At 37.3% G+C, this 13,215-nt stretch overlaps 1 protein-coding gene across 1 annotated transcript in view; it reads right to left on the reverse strand.

Moving 5' to 3' along the window:
* Nucleotides 1-13,215, reverse strand: part of CNTNAP5 (contactin associated protein family member 5) — an 819,371-nt gene that overhangs the window by 131,925 nt on the left and 674,231 nt on the right. Inside the window, exons 15-16 of the mRNA XM_064586403.1 lie at nt 3,638-3,765; nt 3,289-3,459 (exon numbers count right to left, since the gene is read on the reverse strand). Of these exons, the coding sequence (XP_064442473.1) occupies nt 3,289-3,459; nt 3,638-3,765 (299 nt within the window). The remainder of the gene's footprint in view (nt 1-3,288; nt 3,460-3,637; nt 3,766-13,215) is intronic.

Genomic DNA, 13,215 nt, shown 5'->3' on the forward strand with positions numbered 1-13,215 from the left:
CTCATTTTTCCCCCTCAGTCTCATTTGAAACAGTTCCACTAAGACCTGACACTGTGAAATGTCTTGTTTCTCATAGAATATGGACCAATCTCAAGGCTACATAATTCACACGTCTTAGCTGGAAGTGACCCAGAAAGAAATGGATTGAAAATTTCATGGAGACTTCTTGTTCCCTGTTGAACAATATGGATATATCAACTTTGGAAGCTTCTGTTCAGATGGTTATAGAGAAATACTCCTTAGGGATGGAAGAGAAATCTATTCTGTTTAAAGACCATTTCCTTTATAAGTAGCTGATCTGTAGAAGTATCTTGTTATGAACCCCTTAGGGTGAAAATTTTATCTATAGAAAAGGCATAGGATGAGTGTAGCTGTTAATAAGAAATGCAAGATTCCTTTCAATTTGTTTTTTTTTTCTTTTAAATAATAATAATAAATTACAATATTTTGAAAAATATGAAGTCTTGTACTTTAAAATTTTTATATAAAATCTTCTTGTTTCAAAAAAGTATATGTTCTTCAACCTGGTGAAAAAGTGTATGGCAAACAATTATATCAATGGACTTTTAAATTTTCATCAAATTAAATACCATCTGCATTTAAAACATTTTTGTATAACCCGAAGGACAAAATACAGTACCAGAAAGTACAAACAAATCGGACATTGAAATGTAATTAACACTAAATCATTGCTCATTACCTTGTGATAATATGCCATGACATTTGCTGCTGCTTTAATGAATCAAAAGGCCTTAGGGCCTGATTTTTATTAAATTTACATTGAGGTTATTATATCCATATTATGCAATGGTTGGCACTCAACCCCACATTTTCAGAGCCTGGCTAGGTTAGATAGGAGAGATCTTATTTCACACTAAAGCCACAAGAGCTTCCTCCTATTAATAGTCTAAATCATCAGAGTAAAGGAGGTTAAAGCTACCAATTAAAGAGATCTCTTTCCTTGTATGTGTTGTTCTATAACTGCAAAAGAAACACTTAGCTGTTTGGTGATTTGCAGGGGGCTGGTGCAAACACCTCAGTCATCTCTGCCAGCTAGCACTTTTGTTTCTTTCTCTGGAGCTCTCAAATTTCCAAGCTCCTGTTGCCAAGACGTTACTTATGTTTTTAAGGGTATTTCATGCAGTCACATCACTATCACAGTATGGGTCAATTGCCTCCATCAAACTATGGAAAACTATGGAAACTATGGAAAATCCGTGTAGACACAGATATATGAGACATCTAATGACAAGCCCAAGTCATCATGGTCATGAGCATAACAAGGGCAAGTTGGTGGGAGCAGTCCATTCATGTATAAGAAATAAGGGGGGTGGGCAGTGAGTGCAGAAAATCAGAAAGCCAGCAAAAGCAACTAAAAGTAGATGCTTTTATTATTGCCACGCACCAGCAATTCTAAACAGTATCAGTGAAAAAAACATTCCTCCACCAAAAAAAGCCTTTTGTTGGTCTAAATTTTAACAAATGCTGATATCAGTATGAATTTTTAATAATGTATATGCAAGCCTCAAGCACATTTTATTACTTACCACTTAATAAATATTATATTCAAGAGGGAAGTTAATACAGACAACTCCAGATACACCTTTGGCTCTTGAACATGCAGACTCAAATATATGGGCTTAGTTTTAAGAGTAAGAATTCAGCTTCTGAAGGTAGCAGGAGGGGAAGAATGAAGCAGGGGAAATCGAGGGGTAGACGAACCATGAGAGACAATGGACTCTGAAAAACAAACTGAGGGTTCTAGAGGGGAGGGGGGTGGGAAGATGGGTTGGCCTGGTGGTGGGTATTGAGGAGGGCACGTTCTACATGGAGCACTGGGTGTTATGCACAAACAATGAATCATGGAACACTACATCTAAAACTAATGATGTAATAATGTATGGGGATTAACATAAGAATAATAAAAAAAAATAAATGAAAAAAAAAGAATTCAGCTTCTGATGTCTCATTTTTACAATTACTGTGCTATCCTTGTTTAACTCAAATCCCCTACTGTTGAAACACATGAATACACATTATCACAGGGCTTGTGACACAGATTGCACCCAAAGAGAGCTCACACAAATGCAAAACTTTAGGAATTATATAAGATTTTACCAAACAGAATAGTAATCTGTGATGAAATTTCTGATGAAAATATTTTAGTGAATTTTTTTTATTGATTACAGAGATATTTAAAAGTTGCTAGAATTGATCCTGAAGAAATCATTGGAAAGAATCACAATTTCTGGAATTTATTATAAAATAAAATATTTTTATGACTATCTACCAAATTCATCTTTATGTTTAAAATCTTTCCTAAAATTTACATGTCTGTTGCTTAATCTGAAAAAAAAAAGTTATTTTAAATTTAAAATTAGTAAAACTATCCTTTGATCGATATAAGATAGATGGGCAAATCTGATTATACTCTGTTTTGAATATACATATGTGAAGACAATTGATTTTGATGAATTCATCCACAAATTTGCAGAAGTAAAGTTGAAGGAACAGAAATTTTAATATGACTATTACTTGAACAAACCAATATACGGTATGTTTTTGTCCTTTTTATTTAGAAAAAAAAAGGACTAATGTAATTAGGAACCATCATGTCTTTTCTTCTTTGTACTGGAATTTTTTTATTGGTATTATTGCATGTAGGTGTTCAATATTAGGACATTTTGCCATCTACATTTCTATTATTCTTCATTTAACTTCATAATCATTACTGAATATAATTTGTATATAGGAGATGGGATGTTAGACAATGCTCCATATCCTGGAGTCAAAGTCTTTAGCTACACCGCTGCTTATGGTGAAGTAGTTGAAAAACAATGGGAATTCTGTAGTCACACACTCCTAATGGTGGGAAATAAATCAGGGAATTGCTGTCAGAGCAAAGTACAACAAAAAGTAGATCCTAAATATGAATAGAATGCATAATAATAATACATTAAGCTTTCCATGGAAATTGAAGTGAAAAAGTTCTGGGGTGTGGAAGCTTAAAAGTCAAAGGTAAGCAATACCCATGGACAGATAAAGTACGCTATAATAGATATCTATGAGAATTTGAAGAATGCACTATTTTGAAGAGAGAACGATTACATACTGATAGGCAATAATAAAACAAAAAGCATTAGAAGGGACTAGAAATTATCATGGCTAATTTTACAGATTTCCAGAGGCATTAATTTGATAGTATCCACATGTACTAGCTGTTTGTGGCAAAGATAAGACTGGGACTTCTGTTGACATTATGTTAAATTCATAAATGAGGGCACTTACAGCTAATTTCAAGTCGGATGAAGTCTTTCATGCCAAGGTTTTCTAGGAAAACTCCCGATAGAGCCGTGGTTTTAAAAAAGAAGGAAATATCAGCACTGAACTCCGCATGGAAGGTAGGAAAGTGGAGGTAAGAGGCTTCTGTATAAAATGATACCGCATTCCAGAAGTACCCTGCAAATGAAAAAACCCTTAAGCATGGTTCATTGTTTTAGAATGGGATGTAGAAAAGCACTGGGCATGTGAATAATTTTCAAGACTGAGGGACATTGCAGGGAAAAGGGATAAGGGAATAAAAACATCTTGTGCTTATATAATGAAGAGAGAAAGCTTCTTTCGATTTAGTACTCACGGTCTCCATAGCAACGCAAGGGACCAATTCTCCAAGCAGCTTCTGAGTTTGATCTGTTGGTATCAGTGATAACTATCTGAGTGACAGGCAAGTGGTCTTTGAAGGAAAGAAAGCCAGTATCATTTGTCCTGCAAAACATAAATTTAAGAAAAGAGAGAGAAAATGTGGATAACGTAGGGGCTCTTTTACCAAGACTCCCTTTTCAAAGGTGATTTGGGTGGTTGCAGCAGCAGGATGTGAGGGCGGGGAGGGGAAACCAGAAGGCTTTTCATCTCATAAGCATATGCAAAAAGCTGGAATGCCAATTACAAAACCCTTGGCCACCTTCCAAAAACCAGTGGAATTTACATTTTTCCTGTCTTTCCGGAAACACAGGTGATTTACAGAGCTTGCTATTGCTTGTTGTAGCTGACAGCACCCCACCTGCCCAATGCCTTGTTGATGTAACATTAAACATCAGCTCTCTTTCCACAGAGATTGGCTATCTCAGTAACTAACTTGAAATGGGCACCACAAATCTCACTTGAAATCACTCCCAGTACTTGTTCCAGCCACCTGCCTACAGGTTTTAATCAGCTTGGGATATTTCTTATCACCTTTTAACTCTAGGTAAAAACAAGTCTTTATAGAGTTTCCTGTTTGTTGCTTTTCATTTTGCTCTATATTTTAAAGATCTTGGGAGTTAATGACTGTCTTTGTTAGTTAGGCAAATAGATAACTAGTCACCCTTTGGCAAAAAAAATAAAAATAAAAATAAAAATAAATAGGGTGAAGCTATTGTTTTTCCCTTTTTTAAAGCTGTGTTTTCAGACTCATGGTAAGGACATATCATTTAACTGAGAGAAGAAAAGTGTAGAGAAGAAATCTGTATTGAATGAATAACTATTCTGAGCCAGAAATATACTAGGGGATAAAGATATTTTTCCCACACAACATGCTTGCGCAGTAGGTACTATTATTTTCATTCACAGATGAGGAAACTGAGTCTAAGATATGTATCAGATGTTTTGTCTAAGTTTGCAGGGCACAAGAGGCAGGGCCTTGATCACATACATGGTATCTACCCCATGTCTAAATTTAACAAGCATGCCAAAAATAGCCATGTCTAAATTTAACAAATATAAATATATTTGTACGCTTTGAAGATGCCTGTATTTTATGTGCTAACATTTCATTCCAACATGGTAATTTGAAACTCATGACTAATAAAAGACTGAAATTTCTGAAAGAAGGTGGGGGGTGGGGAATACAAAATATGTTATATTACAGCAAGTCTTGAAATAGTAACCACAATTTTTCAAAGCCTTTTTAAGTGTGCAAGGTGAACTTTGCTTTGTTGTCTTGCTCCATTTAACTCATCCAAACATCAGGTGTCCTGCTAGAAAATATGATGGGACATTTTCATTTCCATGTTCCATCCATCAGGTATGCTACCAACTTGAAATGATGAGCTGAACTGAGTCATATGAGGTAGTCTGAAAACTGCACAGAGTGGGCTGGACTCCCCACCCATCACAGCCTTAGTTAAGGACAGGATGGATCACCTTCCTGGTGCATGGGAATTGGCCAATATTCAGGGCAAAGTATATTATGCAGCAATTTTATAACAAGAACACAAAGGAGCAGGTTCATATTGGTTCTCTCTCTGTAGTCACAAAGAAATCAATAAAACACTCAACACACACTCAAAATCAATGTTACATTTCATTATCATTTACATATCATGTACAGCTCTGAGTTTAGAGACCAGAAAATAATATCCCAAATTCTTAACTGGGGAGGCATGGCAGGAGTAGTGTGATGAGATGCTTTAAGGACTTAGCTTCAGAAGCACACACATTTATTCTGGAATCCCAAGTCCCCAGTTCCTAGCTGTGTTAGGTTGGGCAAATCATTTTATTTCTGAGATTCCCCAGTATCCTCAATTTTAAAATGGAGATAAAGTCTATACCACAGAGTTATTGAGAGAATTAAATGAGATCATATAGTCACTTAGCATGGTGCCTGATCTATGGTAAATGCTCAAAAATGGTAGTGGCAACACTCATTTTAGTTCTTATCTTTGTCCCTGAAACCTCTGTGGTCTTAGGCAAGTCAAGCCATCTTTTTATGCATCCAGTTATAATTCTATATTGGAGATCTCATACTACAAAGAACATTGTAGAAAATTAAATGTTAATATTTGGCCTCCAACTCATGAGATTTGGAGAAAAACATATCAATTCATCTTGGTTGTAAATAAATGAAATAGTCGCCTACGCACATTCCCTTCAGGTCAAGTAACCAAAAAGGTAAAGAAATACCTATCCATTTTCTGTTATTTGAGTACCTGTATTTAGAGGCCATTCAAAGGATCAGGAATAAGACTTTTGTTTCTGTTTGAAAGAACATCTATGAATGTTACAAAGACACAGAATAAAATTTGAGTCTTCATAATTCAATATCTTTTCAAGCAGAGAATTCAAAGCAAATTCCAAGTAGTCAAAGTCGAATAAAGACAAATCCATATGTAATCCTGAAGAAACTATATTGCTCTAGGATTTTGTTTCTCTCCATTTTTATTTTCAAGGTGAAAAGGGTAGATTCTGAAGTCTGTCTATCAATGCTAACTACCGTCTCCCTTACCCACTATAGCATCTTGTTTGCATCAATTTGATGTCCTGTGTCAAAGCGTTGAGATATACAAGTAGCACTCGAAGAATAAAAATCTCTTCCAAGTAACAGATTAAAAAAATCATATTTAATTTGATAATGCAAGGCACAATACCAAAAATACATTTTTTAAATACAAACTCAAATTCCTACAGGGGCCAGATGAGTAATAAAAACAAGTGAAGCCAGCTTTGGTTTGGATAATAAATGGAACCTGATATATCCCTTCATTGTCAGAGGGAGAGAAATGGGGGGGAGGGAGAGAAAGAGAGAAAGAGAGAGGGAGAGAAGAAAACTGGTAGAAATTTTTTTTTTTTGGCTAAAGGAAACAGTGACATTCATTAGTAACAAGTAATAATGCTTTTCATGAATGTCAAACAAGTGGGTCACGTAAAACTTCCCAAATTTTAAATCTTGACAATGGATTTAAAATTCTAAAAAGAATAAAAAGAGTATGATGGGAGCCAACACTGCACAGGCCAGTGAAATGCAGGTGAGGGTTGGGGTTGTGTTCAGCTTATGGACAAACTAGGCATCAAGGATACTTTACATATTTATTCATTCTCTTAAAGTCACAGTGAGAATAAAATTGGATTTAATTCAGTTTGTGAGTGACAAGTATGACTGAAACATTTCAAACATCAATGGGTAGAGTATTTGGAGGGGTGGATGATGGAGTGGATTTCAGAGTACAAGATGATATACAGTGATACAAATTAGGGTAGTACCCATTGATAAGCAGGGAGTCTACAGCATTACATTTCTTTCTGCACATTAACTTGTTTTCCTTTCTCTTTCGTTTGAACTTGCCTTCTCAAGGGAAAACACTTTATAGACTTTGTCTTCCTTTGGAACAACATACAAGAGTCTTCCTAAGGGTACAGGGTACTTAGGTACTTTATAAGTGCAGAAATGGTTTTGTTGTAGTGAAAAAGCTTTGTCCTTTGGACCAGACTATTATGGGTTGAATCCATGTGACTCAATACACCAGTTTATAAAATGTCAGTGAGGTCACTCTAGGCCTCAGTTTCCTTATCTCTAAAATGGGGATAATGATATCAGTTTGATATTGTATAAATCAAAGGAGATAATGTATATAAAACTATTAACACACTGACTAACACAAAATAGGCATTTGATAAATAGTTACTGAAATTCCCTGTAATGTTTGAAATAAAAATGTGAAATGCAAAGAATTTTTAAAGGAAAAGTAAGAAAGGGAGCCTCACTGTGGACATGAATGAGCAGAGACCAGTCGCAGATGCCAGGCAGAGACTCCAGCTTATGGAGGTTCCAACGGTACAAGGCACAGGCGTGTGTGGTCCTCAGGAAACACACATGAGCTAATAGAAAAACATATCAGAAGCAATGTGGTCTCCTCTTCCTTTATGTGCATCTTGGGATTTTACCAGGTTCAGGATTTCAGAGCAAAACAGGAGCTGCTGATTCCTTTAGTAAATCATTGGGGTAAATGGGGTGACAAGTCACATGCTGATTTTTATTTTTTTTCATGAACCAATCAATTTTGGTTAACTGCTGCTCTGTAAACTTAGCAGAGTCATTTGGGTCACTGAGCCTATTAAGAGAGATTCTTGTTTCCTTATTCTATGTTTATTTCTTTTAGTCACTTGAAAGTAAGAAACAAAACAAAACAAACAAAAAAAGACACATTATGCATAAGGTAGAAATTATGCAAAAACTGAAGACCCTAGCACCCTTTGAAGCCCCTGTGTGAATCTGAGTGGATGAGTCTCAAGACCCTCTGTGCAGCCTTCCCTTGAGTGGGCGGCATGATGCCCTCCACTTCCTGTGGCGCAATGGAGGAATGACTCGCAAGATGCCCATAAGCAAGTCTGCAAGTCTGAGGTACTGTGTTAATACTTGCCAGTAATTCTACCCTAGCTTTGGTTAAGGCGATTGTTTCCCTTTTGTCTTCCTTCTTAAGACTTCCTGATAAAAAAGACCTAGGGGATACGATTAAAGGTTGGGTGTCACTTGATTGCCAAAAAAAGCAAATGCAAGCATCGACTGCGGTCACATAGACAAGTGCACACCAGGAGGTCATATCCATTCCTCTCTGCCCTACACTGACCAGACCATGCCTGGAGTCTTGTTTTCTGTTCCCAGCATAAGGAAGGTGAAGGGAAATGTTTTGCAAATATTTTGGAAACTATAGTTCTTCAGTAAATATTTTAGAAATTCGAAACCATAGTTCTCTTCTCAAATAGATGTGAGAAAAACGAAATCAGGCCTTGGTATATGAATACAGCCAAAGGCTACCCAATATTACTTTATTATTAAGAAATTATCATGACCCTCAAGATTTTATGAGTATAAAGTTAATTAAAAAAATGCTACCACAGATGAAGATTTTTGGAGGCATGATTTGATTAACCTGCTCTGGATATGAATGAAAGTAGCATTCAGTAGGGCCAGAAAAGTTCTTACCAGAACTGTCTGCACTTTCCCTCTTATCTCCCGCTCTTCTTCTTCCTTGCCTCCTCAACTCCCACAATCGGCCTTCTCTCCTTTCACACCAAGGCAACTCCTCTCACAGAACTGCTAACTTCCATGGAATATGTCAGCCCCTATCTCATTCCACTCTGTGGCGGCATTTCAGTGTTGCCTTCCTCTCTGTTACACAATGAACACGGCTGCTGACTGAACACCTCCCTTGGATGTCAACAGTCACTTCTAAGTCACCTCTAAGGAATATGCCCCAACCCCCTCCACTTGTTGCTGCTCCCTTGTTTGTCTGGGTTACTTAGTTCTGTGAAGGATGAGGCCCCCTGCTCCCAGTGGCTGAAGCCATACATACACATGTCCTCCCTTCCTCTTTTTCTCACTCCTCCCTCATTCTTGATCCACCGCTTCCACCAAGCTCACCTGCTTTATGTCATTCCATCCAGCTGCCTTATCCTCACCCTCCTGGCTTTACTTCTATTTTGAGGGAGCTCCAGGGTCTCTGCCTGGTCCTTGGCAATGGCTACTTACACTGGCTTCCTGCTGCCAATCTCACTACTGTCTTCCTACTCTGCTTCTCCTCCATAAGACTCCCAGTTTCATATTCTATTGCTTAAATGTGAACCATGATTCATACTGTATTGCTTAAAACCTTGTTAAGATAAGAGGTCTCTGTCTCTTCTAGGTATGGTCCAAATTCCAAAATGTTTAACATAGTAGACTGGACAATAAAATGCTTATTAAAACCACAGTTGCCTTTTACAGAGAGGTCTTTCTAAAAAAAGAAAGAAAAAAAATGATGCAGGGGTTAGAGGTATTCCTCGAGTTTAGGGCTGCTATTCTTAGAACCTACTGCTGGCTCTGTGGCTCAGCTGAATGCTTCCTATCACTGAATGTGAGCGTGGGAGGTGCCTCTTGCCTTTCCTTGGCCGTATGAGCATAAAAATAGATTTTTACACATGATCTCATTTAATCCCCTGAACATCCCTGTGACAATGTTGTAATCAGCACCTGCTTTGTGCAGGAGAGGCAACAGAACTTGATAGAAGTGACTAACCTTCCCAGGCTGCATCATTTGCAAATGGAGGGGCCAGGATTTGAACAGCATACCTTTGCTATAACTGTGGTGCTTCTCTGGTCTCCTGGTCTCACTCCTACAGAGAGCAGCTCTCTCATATGGGGATGCTGGTCCTTCCCACAGTTGGTCTACATCTTCCCCAGGCAGTGCTGGAATAACAGCACCAGCCCTGAGTCCTTGAGCTGCCCTCACGGGTCTCGGGCTGACCATAACCATTCCATTCATACAGGCTTTCTCCACACAAGATACAGTTCAATTGACTAGGTTTCAGTTTACTAATTTGCAATCATTTTTCAGCCCTGCATTCTCTGAGATTACACCTGGGTCACCTTGACAGGAGTTCTGGAAGCCCACAAACTCTTTGGTTACACATTTACAAGCAATCTCTTGATTTATTTCTACTGTGGGCAGACCCATCCATTACATGGCTATTTTCACTAGTGAACTTTCGGAGATCAGCCCTGTTTTTGTTCTTTCATCATTTCATCTAGAATTAGATGGCTGAATGATAACTTTGTTCTGTCTGGCTATTTAATTTTATTTATTTTATGATGTAGATGTATGTATTTTTTCTTATAAATTAGTTTAACTTCTATAAATCAATGTTGTCTCTTACCTTTTATTTAAGATACTGTAAAAATAGGGAAATTAATAAGCATGATGACTAACAAATTTTGAGAACCAAATTCATGGCACATCTGCTTGATGCACAAATTACTGCTAACTCACCCAGTCCTTCCCAAATCCCCAGAGATATTCTTTTTCTTTAATAAAAAGAAACCTGAAGGCCAGAGAGGCTAAATGATTTAGGCTGTATAGTTAATAATTCACAAATCCAGGATTTGATCATCTCATTACATAATAAAATGTTACTTAGAGATAAATTACATTTTATATCCAGAAAATGAGTGTTGCCAGAAAAAGTAGCTACAATTGTGTGCATTCTAAATGTATTATGTGTATCAGTTCATGATATTTTCACTGAAAATCTGTAAGGCAGATTTGCAAGGGAGATAGAACTATTTCCTCCCTTCTTCCTTGCCTCTCCTCTTAATCTTCTTCTCTTCCTCCTTCTTATTCTTAATGATGAAGACTCTGCACTTTGAAAAAAAGGTGCAGAGAGGCTAGGATTTATCTGTAGTTAGCCAAGAGTGTCCCCCTGGACCTCAGAAGTGGTGCCAGGCATGGCAAAAATGACACTGGGTGTCTATCCCAGCTGTTTGCGCTTGGCTAAAGTTCCAGATGAATGGATAAAGAAGATGTGGTGTATATATATACAATGGAATATTATGCAGCCATCAAAAGGAATGAGATCTTGCCATTTGCAACGACGTGGGTGGAACTGGAGGGTATTATGTTGAGTGAAATAAGTCAAACAGAGAAAGACATGTATCATATGATCTCACTGATATGAGGAATTCTTAATCGCAGGAAACAAACTGAGGGTTGCTGGAGTGGGAGGTGGGGTGGGAGGGATGGGGTGACTGGGTGATAGACACTGGGGAGGGTATGTGCTCTGGTAAGCGCTGTGAATTGTGCAAGACTGTTGAATCTCAGATCTGTACCTCTGAAACAAATAATGCAATATATGTTAAGAAAAAAAAAAGAAGAAGAAGAAGGTAGCGGGAGGGGAAGAATGGAGCGGGGGAAATCGGAGGGGTAGACGAACCATGAGAGATGATGGACTCTGAAAAACAAATAGGGTTCTAGAGGGGGGGGGGGGGAGGATGGGTTAGCCTGGTGGTGGGTATTGAGGAGGGCACATTCTGCATGGAGCACTGGGTGTTATGCACAAACAATGAATCATGGAACACTTCATCTAAAATTAATGATGTAATGTATGGGGATTAACATAAGAATAAAAAAAAAAAGAAAAAGAGGTTATAACTGATGTCTTTCTATGTGGTCCTGTTTTGACTCTAGTGAGTTCTGCACATTCCTCCTCAGGTAGAGAGGATCATTTACCCCACAGAGTTAGGGCATCCAGTTCTGAACTGATCCCTTTGTGGTCTATGTAATACCCTAAGTCCCTTCGGCAATTTGGCCACATCTATCAAAACAGAAAAATGGATAATTTAACAATTGTAAGCTGGAGATCTATGCAATAGAAATAATAATTTCCAAAGTGGAAAAAGGTATAAATCAAGACTCAAAAATGTTCATTGCAGCTTTTTTTTCTAAGAGTGAAAAATCATTTACAAGGAAAATGTTTATCATAAAGGAATGGTAAAATAAGTTATGATACATCCACACTGTGGATACTTTGCAGCCATTAAAATGGACAGGATGCACTCATTTTCATGCTTATTTAACAACGCCACATAAAAGCTCTCCAAGACATATTTTATGTGAAAAAAGTAAGTTGCGGAATAATATGTTTAATATGATCTCACGTTTAGTAAATGTGGCATATGCATAGGATGATATTTGTGTGTGGAAATGCCCTACATGCCCAACTATTATCTCTAGGTGTCATATTTTACATATGAGGTACAAGTAAGGATTCCAAGTGGTGGTGGGGAAAGAGATTCTACTTTTTTATTTAAATATTTCTGAAATATTTTAATTTTTATAGTAAGGATATAATAGAGTTTATTTATTTTATGAAAATGAACTCCTAAAGTTAAAAAAAAAGCAAAAGAAATATTCCTCTTATGCTTTGTTAAATATAGAAACCTAAATTTGGTATCAGAACTGACAATTGTGAGCAAACTTGCAAGTAGATAAAAGAGGTAAGCAGCTCATGTAATTTGGATCTGAGTAAGAACTACTTTAGGTGAGTAATGCCATACACTTAGTGATAAGTAGGCAAATTAAAATAGAAGCCAAAGACTCATTGCATTTTTAAGTATAACTATAATATGTTGTCATACAATAATAGTACAAATCAAAATGTTATATAAAATGTACTCTGTAAATGCAAATTCTTAGTCTTTTTTTTATTATGATGTTCAATTAGCCAACATATAGTACATCATTAGTTTTTGATGTAATTGTTCAACAATTCATTAGTTGTGTATAATACCCAGTGCTCATCACAACACGTGCCCTCCTTAATACCCATCACCTGGCTACCCCATCCCCCTACCACCCTACTTTCTGTAACCCTTAGTTTGTTACCAGAGTCCAGAGTTTCTCATGGTTTGTCTCCCTCTCTGATTTCTTCCCATTCAGTTTTCCCTCCCTTCCCCTGTGGTCGTCTGCACTATTCCTTATGTTCCACATATGAGTCTCTAAAGGCAAGGGAAACAAAAGCAAAAATGAACTTTTGGGATTTCATCAAGATAAAAAACTTCCACACAGCAAAGGAAACAGGCAACAAAACTAAGAGGCAACACACGGATTGGGAGAAGACATTTGCAAATGACATTACAGATAAAGGGCT

This window comes from Mirounga angustirostris, unplaced genomic scaffold, assembly GCF_029215605.1.
Source record: "Mirounga angustirostris isolate CCGP_5_RB_7025 unplaced genomic scaffold, mMirAng1.0.hap1 SCAF_3, whole genome shotgun sequence".
Lineage (NCBI taxonomy): Eukaryota > Metazoa > Chordata > Mammalia > Carnivora > Phocidae > Mirounga > Mirounga angustirostris.